Source organism: Balaenoptera musculus, chromosome 10 (assembly GCF_009873245.2).
Source record: "Balaenoptera musculus isolate JJ_BM4_2016_0621 chromosome 10, mBalMus1.pri.v3, whole genome shotgun sequence".
NCBI classification, from domain to species: Eukaryota; Metazoa; Chordata; class Mammalia; order Artiodactyla; family Balaenopteridae; genus Balaenoptera; species Balaenoptera musculus.
In genome coordinates, this window is record NC_045794.1 from 92,945,768 (window position 1) to 92,968,890 (window position 23,123).

A 23,123-nucleotide genomic window follows, 5' to 3' on the forward strand; every position below is an offset into this window, starting at 1 on the left:
GCGGAGCAACTAGGCCCGTGAGCCACAATTACTGAGCCTGCGCGTCTGGAGCCTGTGCTCCGCAACAAGAGAGGCCGCGATAATGAGAGGCCCGCGCACCGCGATGAAGAGTGGCCCCCACTTGCCGCAACTAGAGGAAGCCCTAGCACGGAAACGAAGACCCAACACAGCCATAAATAAATAAATAATTTTAAAAAATATATATATATGTACCACCCCAAAATACACCTCTTTGGTGTATGAAACATGAGAGAAGCTCTGAAAACTTAGTGTAAGTTACCTTTTTGGAAGAAACATTTACATTTATAAGGGAAATCTCTGTTTGTAAGGGTGTCTCCCTCTCTGTACCAGGGAGAGTAGGATGGCTCTTAATCTCTAGAAACTCTTATCCAAGGAGAAGGTAAGGACTTAAATCTGCATAACAACCTTACCCCCCTTTACTGTGCTTTTCATGGTCATCTCCCATAACTGATTCTCAGCCCCAACATTTTTTTTTAATTTAATGAGTTTACATCAAAAAATTAGGTAGTCATTTTACATTTAAGGAATAAAAATCTTAAAAAAAAAATACAGAGAGTAAGGGGATTTTAACCAAGTTTACATTTCTTTTTGCTATGGTTTTTAACAATTCATCTCATCATACTGCAATGTGCAAATGCATTTGCAGCACCCATTACAATCATGAAACTAAATTTAAGGAAGTACATTGTTACTAATGGCCCTCAGAGGAAACTGATTTACCTTCTATTAAAAACTCTACAGTGTATAAGCATTACGTAATAATGCTACTTAACCACCATTTTTCACAAGAACCATCACCAAAGTTTTCTGGAAATGAGCCCACAAAAGAATTAAATATTTAAAAGGTGAAATGTTCCTTATTTTAACTTTAGCAAGATCTTTCTTTTTCATTGTTAAGAAACACTTTAAGAGTTTTAAAGCAAAAGCTGTTAAGAGTAGAGTCCAGATAGCTAAAACTGTAATCCTGAGTTCAAGCTTACACATACATCTTTTGTAAATAGTTCTCAATAAAATATTCTCTCTCCTCAGCCCCTTGCCCCTAATCTTGAATCTTTTCTTACAAAACTTTGGTCAAGAGTAGAAATATAACCAGGCAGATGTATATGCCGTACAACAGCAAGAATGGTAAAGCCCAACAAATGAGTTTGAGTTTTAGAAATAGAAGGCAATTAAAATGAACTCAAACTTACATTAAGAAAAGCTTTCACTGGGTAATATTGAAACAGTCACAAAGGTTAAGAAAATACTGATATCAAAGTACAAATGATTACAATGTTAAAATAGACAAAAACTACTATACAAGAGCCTCTTTTAAAATGAAAAATAAAGAACACAACACACACACGAGTAAGGACTCTTTTCCTGTTCTACTCAAGAATCTTAGTCTTTATATTCATAGGGTTGGTTATGTTGACATCTAGTAGAGTTTCTTATGACATCTGACGAAGTCTCATTCCGATTTCAGATGGTGGCTCTTCTCTAAGGAACCTCTTGGTTTCGGTCACATCTTGGTCACTGTACAATTTCAAAGAAGTAGTGCAGTATCGCCATGATGTGCTGAGGCGTGAAGACATATCCCGTGTATAGTGCCATCCCCACATGGAGACCAGCATGGAATTGAATACAGCCCGCTCCCAGGGCTCCAGCATGTAGAGTGCCATGACCGGCAGCTACTGGTAGTAGAACCAGGACATCTGCTTCCAGGCCCGCACCAGCGCCATCCCTGCCACGCACCTCCCGTGTTGCAGCCAATCGTCAGTCTGTCCAGCCAGAAGAGTTACTCAGTTTCCTGGGAATCTCCCACGTATACGGAAGGTATACATATTACTAAACTTTGTTTGTTTTTCTCCTGTTAATCTGTCTTATGTCAATGCATTTCGCTGGAGGTGTCATGCTGTTCCATGCTTCCCTCCAAGAAAACCCTCCCTTTGCACACACTCAGACATATGCTCATCCTTCAAAAAGGTACCTCTTAATGTCCTCCCCCTGACTTCTCTACTGATTACTTAATCTTTCTGAGCTTCAACTTCTTCAGCTGCAAAATGAGGATAAATTAATGCTCACCTCACTATGTTATTGTGAGGGTCCAATGAGTTAATGTCCGTACAACGCTCAAGACAGTGTGTTGAACAAATTCATTTGACTGTGTTCACCCACACTCGTACTCCGAGTTCCATGAGAGCTGGGGTCTTCTTTCTCCGCCGTGCATATTCTGCGCCTGGCACAGGTGCTGATTTTTTGTTCTCGGTGGTGAATGAGTGAATTTCAGGTGGTGGGGGGAGGGGTGGAGGCGGTCCCTCACGGGAATGGCCACCACTCACATTGAAAAAATAGACCACGCATCTCCTGGGATGTAGCATCTTCTGCCTTTCCCTCCACAGCCTCCCCAGGGAGCTTCAGGGCATCCCGGGAGGGGTGTAGGATAACTATCGATCCCCTTGTCCAGGTGAACCTCTGAGGCATGCAGAGGTGAAATTACACAGTGAGAGGCAGAGTCAACACTCGTCCCCTTTTAGCACTCAAAGTCCTGTGTCCCGGGGACCCCCTTAAGTCTCAGGCAAACCAGGATGGTTGGTCATTCCAGATCAAGTTCCAAACCCTAGTCTGTGAGGAACCCCACCTCTGCCCTCCTCTGGGCCTGTGTCATTGTTCCCAGGTTTTTTAGTGAGTTTCCTGAAGAGGAGACAATGCCCTCCAGTCCAGAGGGTCTGGGCCGCTAAAAAAAAATCAGTCTCCCTCTTACTCTTTCTTACTCACTCCAAAATTCAAACTCACAGCACAATCAGGATGGGGCGGGGAAGAGAAGGGCGCAGACTTGGGGCTAGGAGTTCAGCTCACTTTGACAGACTCATGGCCACTCCTGTGACTGGAGAAGGAGGCTCCTCAGGGTTCTCAGGCTGGCGGGGGAGAGGGACGTGCGGACACGTGGCATCAGTCTGGTGGCTGGCCAGCTGGAGAAGGGTCTCTGAAGGGCCACCTCCTGACCTGGCCCCTCCCCAGCTGGCCTTTGGCTCCCACCCCATCTTCCTCCCCTCCCCTCGCTGGGCCTGGTTTCTTCTATTAACCAGGGAGAGGGAGCTGGTCTCTGAGGGCCTTCCCGCCCTGAGGTTAGACTTGGGGCCAGCAGAGTGCTGGGAAATGCAGCCCCCAGAGAGGAGCCATCAGAGGTCAAGCCCTCTTGAGCAAGTGAGGGCACGGCCCGGGCCTCACGTGCGCAAAGAGCCTCGTCTTCCCAGGCTGCCGCAGCCCAAGCAGACCCAGCTCCCGCCCCGCGGGCCTCATCCTCCTGGGCCACTGTCCAGGGCAGCTGCTTCTCTGCTGGTTCCCCAGAGGCCCCGGGGCCAGCGCCGGGACAGGGAGGGCCAGGGCTGGCCCAACACAGCCTGCCCTCCTTCCCCTTGCTGAGGAGGAGACGCCCACTCTTGTGGCCTGAGACCTGCAGCCCTGACGTTGGCCTGGCTATGGCTGGGTGGTCAGGGCCAAATGCTGAGCGAACACCAGGCCCGCTGGGCAGCTGGTCCCCCACCTGTGGCCACCGTGAAGCCCCCTACCCCCCAGGCCACGTGGTACTCAGCAGGGCCAGCAAATGCGGACATGGAAGGCAAGGCCTTTTAGGGGGGACTTGGCAGGGAGAAGGCACCCCCAGGGGGACTATTTCCTGCTCCCCTCACCTCCTGTAGAAATACTCTCTCCCCATCAACCTCCCTGCCAACCTCAGTCAAGAACAACCTCAAAACTGGCAGTGGGAACCCAGAACCAGCTCTGGATTCTCTCCTCTTGCTGGTTGACCCCAGGCAAGGCTCCCATCCTCTCTGGCTCTCTCTCCCTCTCCTGGTCCAGCCTCAGTAGATTCCTTCCCTTATTTCAACATCACAGGGTCCCTGTGAGATGGGAACGATTAATACAGGAAATAACATGAGAGCAACAAATACGTCTGTTTCATGGGGAGGGAGTACTCGGTGGCCCAAGGACACAGGGGTGCCCAAAGTCACATGGGAAGCGGCAGAGGTGCTGGAGCCCAGCCAGGCCTCCTAGGTGAGGAGACAGGGTCCTTTGTAATAGAGTCTGGGCGGTGGGATGAGGATGAGGACCGGACCAGCCACAGGGCCTGGCATGGAACAGCTCCCTAGCAGGTGACACGCTTCATCCGTTGCTTCACTCATTCATCTTGGGCGAGTCCTCTTTTGTGCCTGGCCCCATGGGAAGTGTGTGGGCATGGAAGGCAGCTCAAAGAGGTGAACTAGGAGGGGCTTAGAGAGGGCTGTGATCTTTGCAGCTGCGTTTTCTCAAAGCCTAGTCCACAATCCTCTGCATCTAAATCACGAGGGCTTTAAAAATGCACATTCCTAGGTCCTACCCCAGACCCATAACCATCACCAGATCCTGATAGAAATGGTTGCTTTGGGGACTTCCCTGGCAGTCCAATGGTTCAGACTCCACACTCCCATTGCAGGGGGCACGGGTTCGATCCCTGGCCAGCGACCTAAGATCCCGCATGCTGCACAGCATGACCAAAAAAAAAGGAAAAAAAAGAAAGAGGTTGCTTTGGACTTGGGGCATCTCACAAATGTCAGAATTTGGGGCATGGAACTTTTTCTTTTTAATAAATATATTTATTTATTATTTTTGGCTGTGCTGGGTCTTCGTTGCTGCACACGGGCTTTCTCTAGTTGCGGCGAGCAGGGGCTACTCTGCTGCGGTTCGCGGGCTTCTCACTGCGGTGGCTTCTCTTGTTGTGGAGCACAGGCTCTAGGAGCACGGGCATCAGCAGTTGTGGCTCGCGGGCTCAGTAGTTGTGGCTCGCGGGCTCTAGAGCGCAGGCTCAGTAGTTGTGGGCATGGGCTTAGTTGCTCCACGGCATGTGGGATCTTCCCAAACCAGGGATTGAACCTGTGTCCCCTGCAATGGCAGGCGGATTCCTAACCAATGTGCTACCAGGGAAGTTCCAGGGCTGGGAACTTTCTAAGGCAAAGGTGGCTGGAGGTGGGTCGGGTCTGATGACATTCTTGCTGCTCGGCCTCCCCTCCCCCAAAGTAAACCAGCAGGTGAGAGGTGCAGGTGGAGGACTCCAGCTCAGGTTTCAGGCCTGGGGACACTCCTTCTGAGCTCTCAGCCACCATAAAATGCTCCCTTTGACCTGGGAGTCCCACATCTATAAAATTTAAAGGAAGAAATAAGCTCTGTGTCCAAACATGTTCATTCTGGCCTCATTTATAATGGATAAAAAAATTAACTGAAAACTACCTAAATATTGGACCATGGGGGAAAGGTTAAGGGTGTGACCCTAGTTGAGTGACGTCCCCTCGTTGGGGATACACTAAAGGGTGGTCATGGGAATGCAGAGAGCCGCAGCTGTGGGGTGGTGGGAAGGCTGTACGGGAGGAGAGCGGGGACACCGGAGTCAGATTGTCTGGTATACATCCTGGTCTGCCCCTTCCCAGCTGTGTGACCTGAGGCTGTAACTAAAGCCCTCTGTGCTTCAGTTTCCTCATCCATAAACTAGAGCTCATAATAGGACCTACCTCCTAGGATTATATGAGCACTGAAGGAGTTAATACACGGAGTGTTTACAACAGTGTCTAGAACCCCTGTGTGTTAGTCACTACTGTTGAACTATGTAAGACAGGCTGTTATGGGCTGAGTTGTGTCTCCCCAAATTCATCTGTTGAGGCCCTAACCCCCAGGACCTTAGGATATGACTTTCTCTAGCACAGAAAAAAAAAAAAAAAGAATGTGACTGTAGTTGGAGATGCAGTCTTTACAGAGGTAATTAAGTTAAAATGACCTGATCCAATATGACTGGTATCCTTATAAGAAAAGAAAATTGGGATACACAAACAGACATGAGGGATGCACACACAGAAGAAAGACCTTGTGAGGACACAGTGAGAAGGCAGCCGTCTGCAAGCCAAGGAGAGAGGCCCCAGGAGAAACCACCCTGCTGACACCGTGATCTTGGACTTCTCGCCTCCAGAACTGTGAGAAATAAGTTTATGTTGTTTAATCTACCCAGTCTGTGGTACTTTGTTAGGCAGCCCTAGCACACTAACGCACACGCCTAGAAAATTTTAACATGATGCTTACCACGTAACAGCACTATGTTCTAACATTACATTTATTATCTCATGTCAATCTCTCAACCATGAGGAGGTTATGTACTATCCTCCCATTTCAGAGATGAAGAAAACTGAGGCTTGGCTAGTGAGGGGGAGGGCTAGGACTGGAACCAGGTCTATGTGACTCCAAGACCCCATTCAAAGCCTGGCTCCATCCCCCTTGGTGGGGCCCCACTCAGCCCCTTGCACCCCCAGCTTTCCTCCTTGGACAGATAGACCATGTACTTTCCCACTTCTGTGCCTTTGCACATGCTGTTCCCTCTGCCTGGAATGCTCTTCCTACTGCTTGCCTCTCGGGCTAACTCCTATTCAATTCTCCTAAACAAAACCATTTATTTATTTATTCATTTATTTAGGCTGCTCTGGGTCTTAGTTGCCGCACGTGGGATCTTCGTTGCGGCATGCGGGATTTTTAGTTGTGGCATGTGGGACCTTTAGTTGTGGCATGCAGACTCTTAGTTGCGGCACATGGACTCTTAGTTGTGGCATGCATGCGGGATCTAGTCCCCTGACCAGGTATCGAACCCAGGCCCCCTGCATTTGGGAACGCGGAGTCTTACCCACTGGACCACCAGGGAAGTCCCAACAAAACCCTTCTTGAACCTCATCTCCTCTCTGTGCTTTACCTGACAGCCCTGCAGATTTGCTCCTTTTCAGGGCTTCCAATCATTCTGTGCTTTATCTTCATGAAGGTAAATGTTACTTGTTTCTACTGTGGCTTTTATACTTTACATTGTATCCATGTGCTTGCTGTAAGCTTCTTGAGGGCGGGGGCCGTGTCCTCCTCTGCTTTGACCTCTAACTCCTGGCACCAGGCAGCCCAGACAGGCATCCACACACACCGGCTGGCTGAGGTTAAGGGGTGGGGCTGCCATGCCGGGACTGGAGAGAATAGTCCAGCCTTAGCAGTAGATCCTAAGCAAAGGAATATTCCGCCTCCTGCCCGGGGAATGGGTGGGGGAGGCAGATGAAAGAGAGGCCCCAAGTCCCCACTCTTGGCATGAGAACAGGGATCCTATGACCCCCCTGGGGGCAGCACAGTGGCAAAGGGAGAGGCAGAGGGGTTGGGTCGGGCCACCCCACCCTCCTTTCCCAGGGTGTGTCCTGGGCACATCACACCGCCTCTCTGGGCCTCAGTTTCCTCATATGTGAAATGGAAACAAGAGTTGCTACCTCAGGTGGGTGCTGGGGGGCTTAGATGTGGGTGGCACACCTGGCAGGGTGGGACACAAAGGAACCGATGCCGGATTGCCTGCTTGCCGGACGCTGAGGCAGGCAGCGGACCACAGACGGACAGCTACTTGCCTGTTGTCACGCAGGATGCCAGCTAAAGGTGGGGAACCAGCTCAGTCAGTAATCAGCAGCTGTGTAACTGTGGCGCCCTTGCTCACAAAAGGTGCTCCCATCCGTGGCTGTGTGTGGACAGCTGGCTCAGAGGCTGAGCGAGAGGCCAGTCAGACGTGGCCGGGAGGCATGGAGAACGGGGGACCAGACTCAGGGTGAATTCCAGTGGGCATTCTCCAAGGGTGAGGTCACCACCTAGCTCCCCAGCCTGCCGGAGCCACAGGCACCACTGAGCGAGCTCTAGAGCAGGAGGGGGTGGAGGTGGGGGTCAGAGCCAGGACTCAGAGCCAAATAAATACAAGACCCAAGGCCTGGCACCACGACCGGCCCCTCCCATGGTGAGGTGCTGGGGTCCTTATCTCGGGAAATCTGGTGTTTCCTGTTTAAGATGTAGCTTAGAGTTGGGGGAAGCTGGGGGGAGGGGAAAAGCAAAGCAAAGGACATTTCTCAAGAGCCTGCTGGGTATACCAGCATGTTTAATCCTCATGATGACCTCATTCCGTGGTGATTGTTATTAGCCCCACTTTGCAGATGGTGCAATCAAGGCTCAAAATGGTGGAAAACTTTGCCCCAAAGACAAAACGGTATAGCTAATGGGTAAGAACACAGAGACTTCAGAATCTAACACATCTGAGTTCAGATCTGAGCTCTGACACCTGTTCATGCCGAGTTACTTAAGCTCTCTGGGCCTCAGTTTCCTCATCTGTAAAATGGTGATGATAGTCCCTACCTCCTTGGGTGGTTGTGAGGGCTCAGTGAGATGGCACAGGTGACACACACTCAGCAAGCGCTAGCCACCATCATCCCCATTTTGCTGATGTGACAACTGAGCCTCAGAATGGTGACGCCCACCACTGGTGGGTGGCAAGTTCAGGGTCTGAACCCAGATATGATTCTTCTGGCCCTACTTACACCACTGTGGACTGGCTGATGGTGGCCCCCAGCTTCCAAAAGGCTGTCAGGAGGTGGCTGAAGAGGGGAGGCTCCCAGATTTCCGGCAGAGACATGGAAGCCAGCCTGGGGACCGGGGTTCAGGGTCACGCCTGCAGCCGGTGTTCCAGGCAGCGGAGAGGAACTGCGGCAGCATGCCTGGAAGCCTGGCTTGTCCGCAGCATCCTGCCCTCCGCCAACATTGTTCTCTGGACCCTCTCAGCCCAGGGGCTGAACATTAGGGGTTTCCGGCAGCCTGGCCAAACTACCTTCACTTTCCGGAGAAGCCTTCGCCAGACAGCTAGGGTAGGGGCTGAGCTGGCCCCGAGCCCCAAGCCCCGGGCAGGGCGTGCTGGGAAGGGCACTGGTGCAGCCCCAGTAACATCCCCTTGACCTCAGGTCCTGACCCTGGAGACTACCCCTCTCAGAGACACGGCTGCCCTCCTTGCTCCTGTTCCTGGAGCCCAGGGAAAAAAAGGCCGTGACTCATTTTCATTTTAGGGTTGGCTGAAGTCAAGGCACTCAGCTTCAGGTCCCCATCACAAACATGCTGTGACCTGGGCAAGCCTCCCCCTCCCCGTGCCCTTCTGAGAGCCTAGAGGATACCCCAGACCCCCTCACGCTCTGACATTCATTTAGGGTGACCCGCTGCCCTTTGCTCTGTTGTCTTAGAGCATGAGCTTCTTGGGGCTGTGGTCAGTTTCCCTCCCATGTTCATCGGTGTAGAAGGAACCCACAGTAGTGACCACCATTCTTCCACCCAAATGTTTCTAAGACCTGCTAAGGCTCTTTGGTAGTGAGCATTCCCATCTAGAACAGGGTCTCAGCCATTCCGCTGATGTCACTCAGTGCTGTTTCCTCATCTGTGTAATGGGGAGAACTGCCTGGCAGGGGAGTTGTAGGGTTCACAGGAGAGAAGATAAACTCTACAAACTGAAGCTTCCACCTCTGTCCCCCACCTCCGGATCAACTGGATAAACTTGGTATTACGAGAATAAGTGTACAGAAGCCACACTCCAGGACGTCTCGGGGCTGAGGGGGGAGCCCGTGGCTGTGCCCCCTTTCCTGGGCTTTGCACGTATCTGTGCTTCAGAGGGGCGGGGGGTGTCCCCTTGACCCCAGCAGGGCTGCCAGGCCCCGCAGCTGCACTGCCAACCCCTTTTCCACAGGCCCAGGAGCCCGAGGCACCCAGAGGGCAACGGTGGGGCTGACGGTGCAGAGCCAGCGGCGTCCTGGTGAGATCAGCGCCGTGGAATTAGTCAGACGGGATCACCCTGAGGATCCTGCGCTCACAGCCAGTGACTCATGCCGTGTCCAGCCTCACAGGCGGAGAAGCCAGCCGGGGCGGCAGCACCAGCTCACCTCGCCCCGCAGCACACCTTTTAAGGAGAGGGCGCTCCAGGCAGCTCAGAGGCCTTTGCCAGCCCTTCTCCACACCTGCCCGGGGCGGGTGCAGGGGCCAGACCCCCACCTGGGTTCAAATCTGGCATTGCACTTTTCAGACATAACCTTGGGCAAGTCAATTTCCTGGAACCGGTGCCTTCACTTGTAACATGGAAATAATTCTTGCCTCGCAAGAGAGGAACTAAATGAGGCAGCGCATATGCAAAGTGCTTGGCAGTGGGCACCTTTTAAGGAGTGGCAGAGGAGGACAGTGGAAAAGGCCCGGGCTCGGGAGTCAGGCTGCCCAGCTCTGAATTCTCGCCCCAACCCTTACTTGCTGGGCGTCTTTGAGTTACTCAACTCTGCATCAGTGCCTCTTCTATAACGTGAGCTGACGCTGCCTGCCTTGTCAGCCAGTGGTGAGATTAGGATCACACACTACCTTCTGTAAGGTGATGGGGGAGGTGCAGGAGCAGGGCCAGCCCAGTGCCTGTGGACTTCGCGTCTTGGACAACGTCCCCACCCTCCCTGAGTGGGTCTCGTGCCTGAACAGGAACAACGATCAGTGCTTGCCTTGTGGGGCTGCTGGGAGGGGCGGTGCTTAGAACAGGGCCTGGCACCCCGGAAGTGCCCTCTGAGCACTGGCTGTCCTTATTCATCTTACACATAGCTCTTGGCCTTTCTCCACGAATGCCAGTTGCTGGTTCACTTCCCTTCCACATGCCTGTGACAGATCCCAGGCCGGCGGCCTTCCAGAGGCCACAGGCCCTGCTTCTGAGCCAACTCTGCCCTCTGGCGCCAGTCACAGCAGCCTTCCCAAGGCAGTCCTGGGGCCGACCCCTCAAAGACCCTGCAGTAACACAGGCAGTTCCAATAAGAACACCAAGAACACTGAGAAGAGTGCACACAACACCCCAGGGCCAAAGGGAAGGGTGCCGGGATACCCCTGCCGCCTGGCACCCAGCGAGCAGGCATCTCAGCTGGGCAAGTGAGCCAAAGGGCAGCTTGGCCACATGAGGAAGAAGAGGGGTGGGCTTTCCCAGCTGGCAGCCTGGTGTGCCTGGCACCCTCCTCCACAGGCCAAGGCGGGGGCTGGGAACAAGAAGGGGCAGAGAGCCTGGCCCTGAGGCCTCGGAGCTCCTGTGCGCACACACACAGGAAGGACAGCCCACCTCCCAGTGGGCTGGGGTGGGGAGAGGGGCAGGCCAGGCTTCTGCAGGAGTGTGGGCCCGTCAGCAGAAGAGGCCCCCCGAGGATCAGCTGTAAGAGCTCAGGCTGCAGAGGCAACCAGCTCTGGGTGGCAACCTGGGCTCTGCACCCTGACGGCCTCTGTGTCCTCATCTGCATAATGGGGACAACAAGCGCCCCTCTGCCTTACTTGTACGTAAAGGCGTCCTCAGAACAGCGGCCACCACTGAACACGGTATTAGTCAGAGGAGGGGCTGGTCAAGGGCAAGAGGGTGGTGGGAGTCAGAGCAGAAAACAGGGGCAGAGCCTGGGAAGGGGCCACGGTGCTCCCAGGGCCCAGACAGAATGGAAGCTGTCGACAGTGCAAGCCCTAGTTTTATTGGTCCAGTTCCTTCAGTGAAGCCCCCTGCTCGGAGAACCGTGGGGCCCGCTAACGGTAAAGGAGGGCAGTGTCTCGAGCCTTTCAGAGGCAAGGGTTTGCAGGATGCCCCCTGCCCAACACACGCCCGCTGCCCCGGCGCCTGGGAGGAAAGAGGGAGGTGGCTCTTTGGGGGGGTGGGGGGCGGGGTGCGGACACGGTAAGCTGGTGCAGGGCCCAGGGTCTGTTCTTCACAGCGGGAGGGAGAGGGGATCACATAAAGTTCTTTATTACAGACCTACAAAAAAATGAGGGAATTATGTATATTACTCTCACTTGTTTGGGTTTCTTTTTTCCTCCTTCTTCTTTTTACAAAACAGCAGCAGGAAAGACAAATGCAGGAGGCAGATGAGCCAGGCACCGGGTTCAGATCAGAAGGGAGCAGGGAGACCAAGCTGTTACGGCAGGCTGGCCCCGGGACTCCGTCCCGGCATCCTGGAAGCACGGCAACAAGCCCTAGAGGGAGCAGACAGAGTGGGTGGGGAGACGGCTGCCCCAGCTCGGCGGCGGCGCTGCTCCTTGGGCGGCCACCCTGGCGGTCAGCCGGGTTGGGAGCACTTGAGGCTCCTGTGTTTGGAGGCCTGGTCTCCAAAGCACGGGCCCACAGGGGCCAGACAGAGGGAGGCGGCGGGAAGGGCCGGCACAGAGGGCAGTGAGTTCTGTCGGGGTCCCACGGGACCACGGGGCCCAGGTGGACAGGGGCAGCCAGGACGCTTCCCTGCTCGTCAGCCGATCAGCTTCTTCAGGAAGGCCTCCAGCTGGTCCTCGTCCTTGATGCCCACAAACTTGTCCACCACGTCCCCATTCTTGATGGCCAGCACGGTGGGCACAGCTGACACCTAGGTGGAGGGGACAAAGGAGGCCAAGTCACTCAGAGGTGAGCTCTTCTTGACCGTTACTCCCAAGCCTTGGGGAGAGGGCTGCTGGCTTATGCAGGGCGGTGACTGCCCAAAGCCACGGGTGGGCCCCCTTCCCTTCGCGCAGGGGTACGGCAGGGCCTGCAGGTCCAGCCCTGGAGAAACTTCTCCACTGTGGGCTCCCAGCAGTACCCTTCCTCCCCCAACTGTGTGACTGACTCACTGTCCCAGTGGTTTGGCTGGAATGACAGGAGAGATTAAAATAACCCGTGCAGCTGCAGGCCAGGGCTGGGGGCAGGGAGGAGCTGAGGGGCTGAGAGAACCGCCCTGAGGGGCGGCCTGGCACAGGGGGCACCAGGAGAATCTGAATCCTGCCCTTGCCGCTCATTAGCTGGGCGCCTTGGCCGGGTCACGCCACCTTCAGAGCCTTGGTGCCCTCTTCTGTGAAATGGGGATGAGTTTCTATGGTGCAGGTCTAGGACAGGGATTAAAGATTTGGGTATAAAGCTGAGCGGTCAGGAGCTCAGGCTCTGGGGCCTGCTGAGCCAATCTCAGGCCATTCTGGGTGAGCCATTTCATCACTCTAAGTGTCAGTGTTCTCATCAGCAAATGGAGATACTACGGGGGCTTATATTAGCAGGCATGGGGGCTGAACGGGATAATCTCTGCAAAGTTTCAGCACAGCGCCCTGCACTTGGCACGGTGCCCGGCACACAGTGGGCACTCAACAAATGAAGGCCACAGAGGGCACGTCACAAAAGGAAAACCCAGGGCCCCACGCAACCTCTTTCAGATCCACGCCACGATGGTTAACAGGGTCCAGAAATTCACTGACTCACACTGGGCAGTGTGGGAGGAGGGGCTCAGCCTTGTGAGCCTATATTTATTTATTAGGGGGGGTTGGACATTCTTGGCCTGTGAAGCATTTTCTCAAGCTCCCCCAGGGGACCTGTACAGATCACACGGTACGTAAATGAGGCCCAAGACCTGCTCTGGCATCACGCATTCTGCTGCCTGGGCTCCCCACCTGGCATCGTGGGCATTTGAAAAAAACATAAACAGAACAAAATAAACAGAGACTTTTCTTACATACAAGTTAACTACAAAGTAACAACAGCGATTTCTACAAACCTACCAGTTCTTCACGTGTCCTGACTGCTGTCCTGCCCATGAGTCACCCTGGGAAGCCAGACCTAAGATTTGGAACGTTCTGACTGTGCGTGTGTCAGTTACAAAACAGAAGCGCGGGCCTGACCGGCCCAATCTCAGTACGTGGCAGGCTGTGCACCCCTCTTCGAATGGGCTTTGGGGACAAACGGAGCAGGTAAGATGACAAGAGTCCCTGTCCCTGTTAGTGCCTTCAGGTCCCCTCAAGGGCTGTCCTGGGGCTGCTGCTGGTGGCAGCTGACATACTTCCCAGAGACAATGTGCAGGCAGACCCATCTGGTGGCGGGCTGACCACCACGTGTGCCCCTGCTCATGGCGCCACCACTGGCTCCGTCCTTCTCGCCCCTGGCACGTGTGATAGCATGAAGCACAAGGCTGAGCACATGGCTGCCCCGTCTGCAGGCCCAGAAAGGTTCCTTCCAGGACGCAGTCCCTGGAGGCGCCCCAGGGCCCGCACATGCCGTCTCCTGCGCCCTCTACTGGTCTGTGGAGGCAGCGGCCTCACATCCGGCAGCTCTGAACTGAGGCCCAAGGCTCAGGCACTACCCGCTCCACTTCGCCCATGCTGGATCCCATGCTGTCCTGTGCTTCTTTAACTGAGAGAAAACTGGATCTCAATGTGTGAGCAGTGGTCTAACTGTTTTTACCGTCCTCCCTCTAAGCAGGATCCTATGCTCACTGAGGTGGCTTGGACTAGACTCAATTTTTCTCCAGAATTCTAGATGATTCCCTTTACAATCGCATTTGTGTAAACTCACACGTGCTTACACACACACAGACCATGCTGTAGTTGGGTGTACAGCAGACACGCTGCAACTGTATTTTCATGACAACCAAAATCTAGTCATTACTGATCAAGGGAGTTCTTTTGAGGTTTGAGCCTAGACACACAGACACAGACAGACACACGCGCGTGTGCAAACACACACACACACAGAGTCATGGGCTTGCCAGAAGCTGGATCTTCTAGGACACTGCAGCGATACCTGGGCTGTGACTGGACTTCCCTTACCCGCAAGGAGGAGGATGTGGCTTTGCTGACCCTGAGCTCGGCTCACAAATCTGGAAGGGCTGGTGCTTGTAAAGACTGCCTTAAATGGAAGTGCATAGGTCCCTGGCACATTCTTCTGGAAAGGCGATGCAAGTGTAAGGGGATCGCGATGGAGCGAGAATTCAGCTCCCCTCTCAATTCTGGTGCCACTGAGGGAACCAAGAGGCCGGAGAAGAGATGAAAAGATGCGCTACGATGCGCTGAGCTCCTGCTCGTGAAGCCACCCGGAGGCTCCCATGCTTGGCTGAAGGCCCCGGGAACTCAGGAGGGGTAGGGGTGTGCGTGTGTGCGTGTGTGTCTTCCCAACCACCTGCAGCCCCCCAGCCCACACTGCCACTGAGCTTGGTATCCCTGCCTGGTCTTCTCCGGTCTCACCCCATTTCCTCCATTTGTGAAATGCGAAGGACCTCCCGAGGGACAGGCAGACAGGCACAGTGCTAGTTGTCACAGGAGACTGGTGACCTCCTCCTCAGCCAATTGCAGAACTAACACAAAGGAAAAGGTCACTGTCACCCTGGCAGCCACATACTGGTGCTTTTTAGGTGTCAGGGACGACCCGGACCATCTGTGTGTGCTGGCTCATCAACTCCTGCCTCAAGGCAGGCTCATTTTACTGATGAGAAGACTGAGGCTCAAAGGCTGAGTGACTGAGCGACAGGGCTGGAATCGGAAACGAGATCTGTGTGACTTTGCTGTCGTGACATCAAACTACACTGTACCTCGGCCCAAGAGCAAGGGATTGGAGATAAACATTGAGTCCCAGCAGGGCAGGGAAGGATGTGTGGGGAAGCATTAAAAGGATCTCATGCTTCAAATGAGAAAGGCCAAATGCTTTGTAGAAGCTTTTGGATACAGGAGGGTTCTTGGAAAAACTATTACTGAAAGAATCGAATCCAACTATATGACATCCTGGAGAAGGCAAAACTACGGAGATAGTAAAAAGATCAGTGGTTGCCAGGAGTTCAGGTGGAGAAGGGAGGAAAAGGTCAATCAGAGAGGATTTTTAGGATGGTGAAACTCTTCTGTATGAGACTGTAGCGGTGGATACGTGTCATCATACATTTGTCCAAACCCACAAAATGTACACCACCAGCGTGAACCCACTCGCTGACGGCACCTCCCCTAGAAGGCCGGCCCACAGCTTCAGGGCTTTTGCTCCCTGATGTTTGGTCCTGGACTCCCAGCAGTGGTATCCCCTGGAAGCCTGTTAGAAATGCAGAATCTTGGACCCTTCTCGGACCCACTGTATCATAATCTGCTTTTTAACAATATCCCAGGTCATACTCATGTTTGAAAGTGATTTAGAAAACTTTCAAAATAAGGGAATATGGTAATGACTGAAGTACTGTGCACTCCAGCTATGCATTATTTCAATAATACTGAAATACTATTCAATGAACTGTCTATGAGGTTATATGGACTGTTAAAAATTCAAATAAAAAATTCAAATAAGGTACCCCAAATATTGACAGTGGTTTGTTTCCATGCTAAGATTATTGCTATTTGGTCGTTTTTACAATGTTGTTTAAAGGGCATTCTCTGTAAGATGAGAAATAAAAGGATAAAACTCCAAGTGTGAGGTGAGCAGAAGCCCCAGAAGAAAGCATGAAGGTCCAACACCCCGATCCACGCTCTCCCCAGGGTCTGAACGACTGGGGAGCACCCAGCCAGAGGACCTGAGGAGACGGGGCAGCAGAGAGCTCTGCACTCCGCCAAGCCAGGCGGTGCAGAGTGGCGGTGGGGGGGCACCCCAAGGCCCCGGGCCACTTTCCCTTCCCTCTCCTTTGGGAGACGGTGAAATTCTAGGGTGGACAGTTGACTGAAGCATAGAGTGTGGAGGGAGGGGAAGAGGAACTTGTGTGAGGAGGGAGACTCACCCTGAGGGTGCGTGCTGGGCTTGGGGGGTGGCAGGAGAGCTTGGGAAGAATTATATTCCCTGAATATAACTTAAAGCAGTTTCTCCAAGTCCATCCACCATTCGGAAAAGGCCTTCAGGCTTTGGAGGAAGCTGTCCCAGGAGGTACTATGGATCTCAGCTGAAACTTCTTCCTCAGACTCTCTTCAAAACAACAGGTGTGAAGGAAGGAAGGAAAGGGGTCGGGGAGGGGTCAGGAAGAATCCCCACTGGAGCTTCCTAAACCCTGCAATGACGTCAGCCCAGGACCTGGCAAAACCAGGAGGCCGGGTCCAGGGGACATGGGCCCAGCAGCCTTGAGGAATTTCTATGTGACGCCGTACTATGTGGACAGTGGACGGAGGGAGAAGACCCTACAAGAGGACCTCTCCCCCACCACACACTTCCCAGGCTTAACCGCAGGGCTTCAGGGCCCAGCCGTACATCACCTGGAGTGCAGGCTCCCTGGAACGCAGGTGGGGTGGCCTTGGGGATTCTCACCACCCGTGTGACCACAGCTGCAGGAACTGGGTTATTCTTTTTTGTATCCTTACAGCTACTACAGTTGCTGGGACTCGGTCAGTGCTCAGGATGTGTTGGCCTAAGTTCCACTGCCTGAGGCCAAAGCTGAAGCTCAGGAGGGAGGGAGCCTAAGACACCTGGAGCCTGCCCATCACCCTGGGGTGCCCAGAAGCTCCGGCCCTAAGCTCACACCAGAGGGCCACACCCTCACTCCCACAGCTGCCATGGGTCTCTGGGGGAGGGAGGGGCAAGCAGTGAAAGCTAGGGGCCCCTAAATGGTCAGACAAGTACCCCCTTGACTGGGCAATCAGTGGGAGAGCTTTTGAAAACAAAATCAAACTACGATTCCTTCCTTCCCTCGAGCCCTTGTAAGCGGCCCCCGGTCACCCGGTGCCATGGATAGTCTTACTTTGGTAATATTCCCCCAACCACCTGAAGTCGTCATCCGTGGCTCTGCCTGCCCAGCATCTTTTTCCTCTGCCTCTGGTCAGGGCAGCCGGCTTTTCCTTTGAGTGACCACCCCCAGCCCCAGCTCTGAGGGCAGCCAGCCTACTGCCTATTCTCACCCCTGCCCCCATCCCTTTCCTGCCACAGGGACCGGCTGGAGGATGGGCATCCCTACTTCGCCTGGTCTAGAGAGAGTCGAGCCTGGACTTCCAAACTCTGAGAAAGAGAGATGCCACCTCTTTCAGTCACTTATTACCAGGGAGGGATGAAGGTTCACTCTGGCCAGATCTAGATACTTCAAGAGAACCAGAAATCTGGATGTTCCCGTGAAATCTTCTGAGTTTTAAATAACAGCATCTGATTCAGCATTTAAAAACAAAAACGAAAACACTTCGAGGGCCAGACCAATCAAGCTAGTGAGCCAGATGTGGCCCACAGGCCACCAGGGGCGACCTTGGCTCTGGAATAATGCTATCCAGGCCCCTTCCAATTTGGCGGCAGTCGGCTCTCCCAGCTGCCTGTCCTCTCACTGCTTGCTCGGCCCTTCCCGGTGGCCATCCAGCCACAATGGACCGCTCCCCTTTCTCCAGCTACAACGTGGTCTCCAAGGCCCAGAGGATGCTCCACACCCCACGCGCCTCCTGCTCCTCTTCCTCTGGCAAGCTCTGCTCCAGGCACACAGGCCCTGATGTTCTGTGAGCAAACGTGTGAGACCCTGACCTCAGGGCCTTTGCAAAGGACGTCTGCTCCACTGGATCGCTCTTCCAAAGAGCGGCATGGCTCGGTCCTTACTCCCTCCAGGTCTTTGCTCAGCTGTCAGCTTCTCAGCGAGGCCTTCCCTAGCCCACCCTTTAAAAGAGGAAACCCTCCCCAGCCCTGTGCCCAGCACTCCCACCCCCCTCTTCCTGATTTCTTTTTCTCCACGGCACTTATTATCTAAAACGGGGATCAGCGAACTGTGGCCCACAAGCCAAACCTGCTGCCCGCTGCCTGTTTTCGTAAGTGAAGTTTTACCGGCACGCGGCCACGCCCATTTGTTTAGATACTTTCTATGGCTGCTCTCGTGCTACAAGACAGGTGAGTATCGCAACAGAGACCAATGCCCTGCAAAGCCTCTAACACGTACCACCTCGTCCTTTAGAGAACAAGTTTGTGGATGCCCAATCTGAAATACTAGCACGTAGGCTCCACAAAGGCAGGGATTCTGTCAGCTCTGTTCACTGCCACATCCTCACCACCAGGTATCAGCCCTGGCCTTGAAGGGACTCTGAACACATGTCTGCTGAAAGAATGCACAAGCCAGTCAGACACAGAACTTGTCTGGGTGAACTACTTGTTGCAGTATATGTCAGTATACTTGTTGCAGTATATGTCAGTATACTTGTTGCAGTATATGTCAGTATACTTGTTGCAGTATATGTCAGCTCACATCTTTGTGTTTGCTGTGCTCTCGGCCCTGCCTTCTTCTCTGTGCACCCTTCACGGATCTGCTCAGAGGGTCCCTCTAACGTGACGCATTCCCTATCCCCTTTACTCCCCCACCCCAGCCCCGGGGACAAGGAGCTCAGCTTAGTTGCGCCAGAATCATGTACGCCTGGCACGCCGTAGGGCTCACAGGTGGATGGATGAATCCATGAATGAGGGAGGGCATCAATTTCCCAAGATTCCGAGAAAAACCTGGTGTTTGGGGTCACACATCCCACTGCCTAAAGGTGGTGAACAGAGACAGGAGGCTCAGAGGACCAAGGGAGTCACATCTGAAGTGCTCTGAACCCCTGAGATCTCTAGAAAGAATCAAGACACCCCCTTACTGACTCCCTGGTGGCCCCCAAGACGTCTCCAGCTATCCTGTGGCCCCAAGCATCCCCACACCAGTTGCCCTGCGGCCATCCCCTGCCGAAACATACCTCATACTCTATGGCGAGGTCTGTGTGGTCGTCAATATCCACCTTGGCCATCACCACCTTTCCATGCTGCTTGGCCACCACCTTCTCTAACCTTGGCCCCAGGATCTTGCAGGGACCACACCACCTCGGAAGGGGAAGGAGAAAAATCCTGTCACAAAAGTGCTCGCCAATCAATCTACGGTTTCCCAGGACCTTCCCTTGACCCACATCTTTCCGAGGGACTGTCTGGCCTCGTCACCTCTACTTACAGTGTGTGGATGTTAACCTGTAATGCTGACATGCCAGGTAACTCCAGGAGACTCTGCAACTGGGGAATTTTTACAGGTCCTGGATTTCTAAAACACGGGCCTCAGCCTAAGACTCTTGGAAAGGTTATTTCACTATATCTAAAAGAAATACACTGTCATACAGATGAACATGGGATTTGAAGTTAAAAGGCTTAGGTTCAAAGACAGGCTCCTGCCAACCAGCTCATTGTTCTGAAGCCTCAGTTTCCTCATTTGAAAGCGAGACTCTGGATCTCGAAGCTATGATGAGAAATCAACTAAGGCAATGCGAATAAATACGCTTTGTAAGCTGCAGAGTTACTTCAGACACCTCACAGACTCAGAACTAAGGGAACGGAAACCAGTAGCTAGGGAGTATCTACGACTGCCAGCCACTGTGCCAGGACCTTCTCAGCTTTTACTACAGAACCCTCAACCCTGCAAAGGAAAAGAAAACATCTTCCAAAGAAACTGAGGCCCAAACAAGTTACGAGACTTGTGCAAGGTCTGGGACTGCACCCAAGGTTGTGTGCCAAGTGTCTTCTTTTAGCCCCAGGTTACTCTGTGATCCCCCAGGCCCTGTGTCAACTGCCATAACTGCACTAACACAGGTGTTCCCCTCTAGGTGGTAAGCCTAGGCTGTCATCTCTAAGTATGTGGCACTAAGGACAGTGCCTGGCACTGAATGAACAAACTCACCCCCTGCTTCCTTTTTGGGGAAGAAAATAAGGCATCACTCCACTTTTCATCCGTTTTAGAAGCCTTCTCTAGTATGCTCATCACACCAGGAGGGCAGAACAGCTCTGCCTTCCACGAACCCCCAACTGGTGACTCCTATTTTATTCTCAGCCTTTAAACCCTTTGCATTCACAGATGTCAATGAACTCACAACACCTAAAAACCCAGTCTGCAAGACCTTATCTCCTATCAAAGTGAAGAAGAGGGAGGCAGAAGGACACCACATGGCCTGCCCAAGGCAACATGGTGAGTCAGAGAAAGAATGGGAAAGAAAGCAAAAGAATCTGTCAGTGGTTTGCGCAAAAGGCCTTCCAACTTCTAACTCAGGCTGCACTGGCTTCTTTCAGGATGCCCCATTCTGAGGGGTTTTTCCAGTAGTTTTGGAGTCAGGCGTCTAGCCAGGCCTCAAAGGTCCGGAAATGAAGAAGGCCAGGCCAACAATCAGAAGGCCATAGACATTTCAATATCCCTAAAACAAACTCACAGAGCACTGGAAAGAAACTCCTGCCCATCCCCTGCATGCCTGGGCACCACTGCGGTGGCACTGATAACTTTTTGCCAGCCCTTCCCAGGTTAGGTGGCAAGATGTTAAAATAAAATCAACTCTCTAACGGGTCAAGAACTGGCATACACCAAAAGTCAGATGATGCTGGAGTCATATTTTTCCTGCTTTGGTCCAAGTTGAAGATGACCGGGGCCATTCGGGCAGTGAGATACAGAACATAAGTGTTTCGCAGCACCAATCACAGTGAGTTTTGAAGACTATTTACTAGTTCGTCTCCTGCCAAACTATACTTAATCTTTGAGAGAAGGGATTGGGTCTCATCAATCTTTGGAATGAGTCTACATATGAGAAGAATCAAATGTAGTACTGAGACATAGCAGGCTCTCAATAAACAAATACCTGAACAAGTGATACCCCAGCCTTCTGCCAACTCCCGGGACTCACTGTGCATGGAAATCCACAACCACTGGTGTCTCACTGTTGACAACTCGGTCTTGAAAGTCTGGTCCATCCTGGATGTTAAAGGTCGTCGTACAGACTCTGGTGGTGTATATTGACCGGGCTTGGCTGCGTGTTACTGTCAGGTTATTAGGACTGCGCTGTGGGGTCTGCAGGGCCCTGGAGGCAAGGGGCGCCCACTGACTCTGAGAGGGCTTCCTGCAGATTACGGAGGCCAGGAACCTCCTCAGGAGAAGCCGCTGCGCCATCTGTGAGGGGAAGAGGCAGGAAGAGTAGGGGCCGTCAATACACCATTAAAAGAGATGTATATGGGAAACTCCGAGGCTCACGTAAATCGTGACATGTCCAAAATAACCCAATTATTAAATGAGAATCAACGTTGGAACCCACGGCGGTCTGAGAAGTCCTTACTCTATCGATTACTCTTTTTCAAAGTGTTTTAATGGGAAATTTAGGACAAAGGGGGTGGCTGTCAAAGGATCAGGAAAGAGGTACCGCAACAATTCAAGGAGGAACGAAGAGGCACGGGGTAGAAGGGGGGAACTAAAAAAGGAGGAACGTGTGTGTGGAAGGAGCTGGGGAAGTGGACGCCACCAGGGACCAGGGACCCCGGCTCCCCCGATAACAGGTTCCCCCAGCCCAGGGTCTCTGCCCGCTCGGCCGCCGGCCCGCCCAGGAGCGCGCCGGCAGAGTGCCTCAGCCGCCTCGACACCACCTCGAGCCACCCCCACGGGCCTCCTAACCTCCCTGCAGCGAGAGCGGAGAGATACACAGCTTGGCCCTCCCCACCGGTCAAGGGCACTTCTGTTGTCACTTCCTGAGGAGAAGGCCTTTAACGTCACTTCCGGGGACAGGCTACCTGGAGCAAGCCTCTCTGCAACGTGACGGGAGGCGGGGGCAAAGCTTCAGTTAGCAATCGGAAGAGAAGGGCTGTTGGAGGGAGAGACCGGAAGAGGGGCGGGCCCTTAGGGGAGGGACCGGCAAGGGGGCGGGTCCTCGGGGGAGGGACCGGAAGAGGCAGGCGGGCCCCGGAGGAGGGTCCGGAAGAGGAGGGGAAGGAGGAGGGAGCGACAGGGAGGTGCTAGTTGCAGGAGAGGGGCGGGCGGGCGGGAGGGGTGGTTTTGGAGTTTGCAAACTCTTGTTGCAGTATATGTCAGCTAGACTCGCACCCCTTTGTCTCATTGTCTCAGTGCGATTTCGGAGCAACAAGAGGACGCTTTGTGGCCGTTGTCTGTCACTTGCGACTGTATAACCTCGTGGTTTCGGGCAAGTCACCGTGCCCCTGGGGGCTTCTGTTTCCCAATACGTGACATGAATGGCTGGGCTTGTCCTCCACCCAGGCTCCTCAAGCTTGTCTCTTTGGAGTGCTGGGGAACTGGGCCCGGACAAGATGCCAGATGGTGGTAGTACTTGGAGGGCCTGCCCTTGAGGCCCCGCAGAAAGTGTGGTGACCTGTGAACCTGCTTGGGCCTGGGCCTTGCTTTCACACCCATTGTCACCGTCATGGACAACAGGGGTCCAGGCACCTGTGTGTCCCAGGCTGGTGTCACTGTCACCCCTTGTCTCCCCTGCACCCTGTACCTTACCTTACAACCATTCCTGACCTGTTCTATGAATACATCAATGCCTTTTCCTTCCTCCTTGCCTTTGCTTAATTTGAAATGCTTTTTTCTCTGTCCACTTGGTAGAACACTTACTCATCACCTCTTCTTTGAGCAGCATTAATTGCCTCCTTCTCTCTGGTGCTTTGTTCATGACGCTTAGTAACACAGTGCATAGTGTCTGTCTCTTCCACGAGACCATGTGCTTCCTGTGAGTAGGGATTTGTAGCTTTTACACATCTCCATATGCCCAGCACCAACCTGGTACAGTGTCTGGCTCACAGAGGATGTTCCATAGATGCTTATTAA

General features: G+C 53.2%; 1 protein-coding gene and 1 pseudogene across 1 annotated transcript; both read right to left on the reverse strand.

Moving 5' to 3' along the window:
• Positions 1-1,533: 1,533 nt before the first annotated feature.
• LOC118902684 lies at positions 1,534-1,745 on the reverse strand (annotated as a pseudogene).
• A 9,863-nt stretch (positions 1,746-11,608) lies between these two features.
• Positions 11,609-22,054, reverse strand: TXN2 (thioredoxin 2). The gene is made up of 4 exons (XM_036867311.1): positions 21,957-22,054; positions 21,199-21,461; positions 19,246-19,369; positions 11,609-12,239 (listed from the first exon to the last, which is right to left on the reverse strand). Exons 2-4 carry the CDS (start codon positions 21,459-21,461, stop codon positions 12,126-12,128), a joined length of 501 nt encoding a protein of 166 aa, XP_036723206.1. The 5' UTR covers positions 21,957-22,054; the 3' UTR covers positions 11,609-12,125.
• Between the last annotated feature and the right edge of the window lie 1,069 nt (positions 22,055-23,123).

Excerpts from the sequence above, each read along its gene's own strand:
- TXN2 (XM_036867311.1), bottom strand. The coding sequence starts at position 21,461 with ATGGCGCAGCGGCTTCTCCTGAGGAGGTTCCTGGCCTCCGTAATCTGC. Across the intron at positions 19,370-21,198 it reads GTTGTGGATTTCCATGCACA|GTGGTGTGGTCCCTGCAAGA; the intron begins GTGAGTCCCGGG and ends TCCCCTTCCGAG. Across the intron at positions 12,240-19,245 it reads ACCTCGCCATAGAGTATGAG|GTGTCAGCTGTGCCCACCGT; the intron begins GTATGTTTCGGC and ends CCCTCCACCTAG.